Raw genomic sequence first — 6,531 nt, 5'->3', positions numbered from 1 at the left:
TCTCACAAAGACCCTCACATTTTTGTAAATATTTTATGTTTCCATGGGGAAACACTGAAAATATGACACTTTGATCAGAATCAGAAATACTTTATTAATCCCGAAGGAAATTAGGTCACAGCAGGCAGCACGCTAATGGCGCATACGCACTTACAAAGGAACCTTCTGACCAACTTTACACAAACATCACATTGGGGAGACATGTCAGAGAGGTCGGCTGATAGGAAAAAAACAACGAAAATACATAACATGGGGTAAGAGGAAGAGAAAAAAAACTCCACTCAGACTGAGCTCCTAGTGGGAGAACAGTTTGATAACAGAAAAAACACCTCAGCACAAAAAGCACATGACTGTCAATACACCATAGAAACACAAGACAAGCAACAGGGATAGGTAAAGGGTAAGAGAGAGCCGGTGTAGACAGCACATCCGGTACTACGGCATGTCTGCGCTGGTCCAGTCGACCACCATCTTCCCCGGGAGGGGACAAGCATCGAAGGCGTTTGGAAAGGGAGGGGGGATGAGTGTGTATCAGTGTATGTGTATGCATGCATGTCTCCTGAGTTTAGCTGAGAGAGTTTCCTTTGCCCTGCCAGGCTAAGTAAACAGTCTTCCAGCCAACCCAGGTGGCCTTGCGTAGGGAGAGGAACAGTCTAAACACAGTCGTTATCAGGGTGATGTTCAGCTCCAGCCTTGACACCACAGCTGGGGCCGATATGGTAGCCGCATGAAATGATACTGAATTTTCCTTTAGTGCAAACAACTGCATGTCAATTTCACAGCCGATCTAGCAGTCCGACACTGGTCTCTCAATCTCCCGTTGGAGAGCCGTGAGGTTCTCTGAGATGTTATCCAATTTTTGCTTTGAAATCTTAGTTTGAGTGTTCACGGCAGCCTCGAGCTTATCCATGCTGCATTCAATGAGCCTATTTTGAGAAGTCACAACTCATGCCATCGCTTCAATCCCAGCGGGTGGCCTTGTGCAGTTTTGAACAACCGATTCTGCTTTCTTTAATCTTCGATAAGCCAGGGCCAAACCAGCTCCGATCAGCCAGAACCTGTTATCATGGTTCCGAATAGGTAGATATCTTCAGCACTCAGGCTCACCCGAGCCCAGAGTTCTCGTTGAGAAAAGGGTGTCAATTGCATTCAGGGACCAGTTGATCAAATCCATGATTCCTCTTTTAGGTTTTAGAGAACAGACTGTGAGAGAGTGTTCCAGAGCAAGAGCAGAAAAGTAGACGAGACTATGCAAGGACACAAGAAGCCAAGCAGGGAAGATAAGGGAAAGGGAGAGGAGAAAAGTGTGACCGCCTTCGTCAAGAGCCAAAGAGAAGATACAATGTAAAGTAGTCAGTGTACAGCTTGTATAACAGTGTCACCTTTTGCTGTCCCCTCAAAATAACTCATCACACAGCCATTAACGTCTTAACCACTGGCAACAAAAGTGAGTCCACTGGAGTTGTGGAGGGTCAGCCTCTCAGTGCTCAGACCATACACCGCACACTGCATCACATGGCTGTCATCCCAGAAGGAAGCCTCTTCTAAAGATAATGCACAAGAACGCCCTCAAACAGTTTGTTGAAGACAAGCAGATTAAGGACATGATTACCTATGGTCTGATGAGACCCAGATAAACTTATTTGGCTCAGATGGTGTCAGGGGTGTGTGGCAGCAACCAGGTGAGGAGTACAAAGACAGATGTGTCGTGCCTACAGCCATGCATGGTGGTGGGATGTCATTGTTTGAGAGTGCATGAGTGCTGCTGGCATTGCGGAGCTACAGTTCATCCCGGGATTGGGGAACTACAGTTCATCGAGGGAAACGTGAATGCTAACGTACTGTGACATACTGAAGCAGAGCATGATCCCCTCCCTTCAGAAACTGGGCCACAGGACAGGATTCCAACATGATAATGACCCTAAACACACCTCTGAAAAGACCAGTGCCTTGCTAGAAAAGCTGAGGGTAAAGGTACTTGACTGGCCAAACATGTTTCCAGAGTTAAACCCTATTGAGCATGTGTGGGGTATGCTCAAACGGAAGATGGAGGAGCACAAGGTCTCTAACATCCACCAGCTCTATGCTGTAATCATGGAGGAGTGGAAAAGGATTCCAGTGGCACGCTGTGGAGCTCTAGTGAACTCCATGCCCCACAGAGTTAAGGCACGAAATATTGACACTTTGGGCAGTTTGGACATTTTCACTGAGAGGTGTAATCACATTTGTTGCCAATAGTTTAGATATTAATGGTTGTATGTTGAGTTATTTTGAGGGGACAAAAATTTACACTGTTATACAAGTTGTACACTGACTGCTTTACATTGTTTTAAATGTTTGTGTCCTCAGTCTATCCCCATGGAAAGAGCTATCCCATTATAAATTTTATTGTAATGATTTTGTTAGGAATACTTTTCCATCAATTGTATTTTGCCCAGTGGTCTGTCATCTCATTTCAAGTCTCGATCGGTTTGCATAGGTATTTCCTGTTTTATTTTGGTAACCTGTTGTCACGTGTGTTTGTTATTCAATTTACTTCTCTCATTTTTCACGAGTCGTTTCAAAAATGTTGCACTCCTGTTCCCTTTTTCCTCATTACCTCTTGTATTTATTGTTGTAGTTTCCCCTGCACTGTCCTCCAGTGATTCCTCATTGCTTTTTAATTTTATACATTTATCTTTTCTTTGACTTTGAGTTTGATTTTTGACTTTGATTTTCGTAGATGAGATTATAAACTGTACAAATATTTTTAGGAATAAAATATCCAAGGCAGTAATACCTTTGCGTGAATCACAGATACAGAGAGCATCTGGAAGAATGTGCTCTGGATTTTTGATGGACACACTTTTGAGATTTCTCAGTAAATGGACAATATTGCAGTCTGAGAAACTTAAACTCTGAATAATAGTTTTCAGAAGACATATAATATGAGATGTATATAATATTCAGATCTTTGGCGGATATATATTTTTTTTAGATATCTCTCAAATGGGCAAGATTGGACCCTGAAAAATCCCAACTTCAAATATTTTTCTGTAAAATATTAATGCAACAACCAATTATGTAATCTACCCATGCTTTTTCTTGATTTCTCTTTGGATATTAACTTTATCCTTGAATTCAATTCTGAGATACTGTATATTTAATGGACCAAAACTAGACATGTGACATATGTCATCTGCATAGTAAATGTTTACTTACTTTAGACTTAGTTCCTCCTGAGCTGAATGGTGCATTGTGCAGCAAGGAATCGCCAACGAGCTCAGTTTACAGCTAAATCTTCCGCCTTGTCCCATGAAAGCTCAACCGCTTTAAGGTCCTCAATGAATGACCGTCTCCACGTCTGTTTTGGTCATCTGTGGCTCCGTGACATACGGGTAGGGATGGGTATTGATAAGATTTTCACGATTCCGATTCCATTTTCGATTCTGTTTAATGATTCGATTCTTTATCGATTCTCTTATCGATTCTTTTTTTTAAAAAAGGAGAACACTAAGGTTCACCCGAAAGACAAAACTCCTAAACACAAACTTAGTAATGTGGTGTATGCTGTACAGTGCAGCGAGGAATGCCCAGACCTCTACATCTACCAAACAGCTACTTCACAAGCGCATGGCACAACATAGAAGAGCCACCTCCACGGGACAAGACTCAGCTGTCCATCTGCATCTAAAGGTCAAAGGTCGCTCTTTCAAGGATGCCAACGTTCACATTTTGGACAGAGAGGACAGATGGTTTGAAAGAGGAGTGAAAGAAGCTATCTATGTCCACTGTGAGCGACCATCTTTGAACAGAGGCGGTGGTTTACGACACCAACTCTCTGCCATCTATAATCCAGTTTTGAGATCCCTTCCCAGATGCCTTAACGCCCACGCACATCCTGGGCCATCTGACCTCAGGAAATCACATGATAGGGTGGGGCCAGGTTTCACAATGAGCTCACCCGAAACCCTGGCTGATTAGGACCCACACCCGCTTTCACACCTTGGCTCATGTGATTAGGTAGAGGATCATCAGGGGGTCCTTTGTCCCTCTTTGGGGGGAAACTCCCACTAGGTTTAAATCTGGGAGTCTCCACCATTGACCCTTAGAACTGAAGAAGCTTCTTGGATGAGAGGTGAAACGTCTTCAAGCAACTCAAAGAAGTCCAGACGCTTTTCTTTCCAAGCTCCTTAGACTACGATGACCTGGATGACTGAGAACCTTCACAGACATATATTTACGTTGGCCCCTTGAGACTAAACACGTACAAATTCCAAAACACGTAAAAACCCCAAAGCACGTACAAACCCCAAAGCACGTACAAACCCCAAAGCATGTATATATATAAATTAAATTATGCAAAACAAAAAGAAGATGCACATTCTCTGTCATATAGGCCTGCATGAATAAACTTTCTGAATCCTTTATCGTCCGCAACTGAAAAAAGTTGTGGATGATTACTATATTTTTCTAATGTGACATTGTTGTCCCTGGCTCTCTTTCTCTCTCTCTCTCTCCCGCTCTGTTCCTGTGCTACTGTGAGTGTAACTACTGCCCCTCCCCCTCTGCCCAGAGCTATCACAAGGCTCGTGTGTGGAGTAAAGTGGAACAAAAGTGCGAGAGAGAGGGTGAGAGAAAGAAATAACAAAACAAAAACCACGGCTCCCAATAAGGAGCTGGATGGCAATGTTCACTTCAAAGAGTTGGATCTAAGAGCTGCTTCGTTCGCGACCGACACATCACTAGTAAGGCCCAGATGGACGATAGATGATAACAAGTAAGTATTGATGGGATTTCCGGCTCTTTTTGGAGAACTGGCTCTTTCGGCTTGGCTCACTAAAAAGATGCGGCTCTTTCGGCTCCCAACCAGCTCTTCAGGATGTTTTCTTGCTTTAATTAATTTATTATTAACAATAATATAAAATTATGAACAAAAGGAATTACTAATGTAAAAAAACAGGGTTTATTTATATATGTTTATATATAATTTTGGAGTTGGTACGCGCTTTGTCTCTAGGGGCCACCGTAAATGTACTTTTATTTATTCACTCCACAGAAAACGTAATAAATAATATAATATAATAGAAAAACCAACTATTTACATTTCAACTTTAAACTATTTAAATTTTCAGCTTTCTCCTTTTAAACAAATTTAAAGTGAAACAACACAAAACACTGCAAACCACAACACAATAAAATATAAATTAAAATATGAAAACAAAATAAGCTTGTGTCGTTCACTTCAAAGATCCGGCTCTAAGAGCAGTTTCGTTTGTAACCGACACATTTCTACAAGTAAGACTGGTTTCTGAGTTCTACAGCTGGGGTGGACAAGGCTAAGCATCAGGCTTTCAAATAAATTAAAAGTCTGTCTTGGTCTTTCGTTGATTAATAGGCTGGTGTGAAAAACTTGCTGCCACATACCGAGGAACAGCAGGTTGAATTTAAGGTTGTAATGTTTTGTTGTATTATTCTAATTTTTCATGATTCCTCCACAGAGTGGACAAGGAGAGCTTAGAGGTTCCCAGTGGGCAGTTTGCCCAGCAGCATCAAGCACACCTGGACTCCATATTTATGGTCTGTACATGTACAACAACTACTTTTACATCTATTCTGTTCACAGTCATCTCCATGCCTGGTTCTGGTTCAGAAGGCATGCTTTGGCTGCTGGGCAGGCCAAAAATAATAAATGGAATAAAATAACATTTTATTTAAAAATCAAGTAAACCTCACAAGCAATTAAATAACAAAATCACAGAATGGCTTGTGAGGTTTAAAGGAGAACATACACAATACTACATAGTATTAAGTAGTATTGTATAAAATGCATAAAATGAATCAGAAAAGTTTAAAAAGATGTGTTTTAAGGCTACTTTAAAGGTAGTGAGAGAATTAATGTTGTGAATGGTGTTGAAGAAAGTTCTCGTGGCCATTCAGCTGAAAGCACTGGAGGGTAATGTGAGCAGATGGGAAAATAACAGTAGCAGAGGAGGAGGATCTCAGAGTAGAGGACAGAGTGGTGATGTGCAGAAGATCAGATATGGATGTGTGACTTTATGGGGAGACTTTGGAGAAAGAAGCTGAATCTACAATCAATGTGATATTTCACAGAAAGCCAGTGAAGTGGTTGAAGGGCAGTAGTAATGGGCTCTATTAATGGCACAAGCAGCTGAATTTTGGCTAAAGTCTATGGAGACATTTTTATGGTAATCTAGAAAGGATAAAATATAATAATCCATATGGAATATAACCAGTGCTTGTACAAGAGTAGCAGTAGTCTTAGGTGAATGATAAGCAGTGTTGGGTAAGTTACTTTAAATTAGTAACTTAGTTACATTACTAGTTACTTCTATTAAAAGTAACTCAGTTACTTCAAGTTACTCGTTACTTTCAGAGTAACTAGTTACTAGGGAAAGTAACTTTGGTTTAACTCAGAATTCTCGCGTTAATGTGTTGCTTCCGTAACTGGATACCCAGCAAGATTGACAGTTTTCTAGCTTGCTTACTTGCCACACGTGCACTGTGCCACCTACCAATAGAAAGGAAAAA

General features: G+C 41.3%; 1 protein-coding gene across 1 annotated transcript in view; it reads left to right on the top strand.

The window, feature by feature from the left end:
• The first annotated feature begins 1,830 nt into the window (after positions 1 to 1,830).
• Positions 1,831 to 6,531, top strand: part of LOC106456447 (protein NLRC3-like) — a 17,981-nt gene continuing 13,280 nt past the window's right edge. Inside the window, exons 1-2 of the mRNA XM_013914859.1 lie at positions 1,831 to 2,213; positions 5,481 to 5,559. Coding sequence (XP_013770313.1) covers positions 1,831 to 2,213; positions 5,481 to 5,559 — 462 coding nt within the window. The remainder of the gene's footprint in view (positions 2,214 to 5,480; positions 5,560 to 6,531) is intronic.

The sequence above is a fragment of the Pundamilia nyererei genome, unplaced genomic scaffold (genome assembly GCF_000239375.1).
Source record: "Pundamilia nyererei isolate P.nyererei 1_Seehausen unplaced genomic scaffold, PunNye1.0 scaffold00231, whole genome shotgun sequence".
NCBI lineage: Eukaryota > Metazoa > Chordata > Actinopteri > Cichliformes > Cichlidae > Pundamilia > Pundamilia nyererei.
Note: the sequence above shows the minus strand (reverse complement) of the source record. Positions and strands in the feature narration are given on the sequence as shown.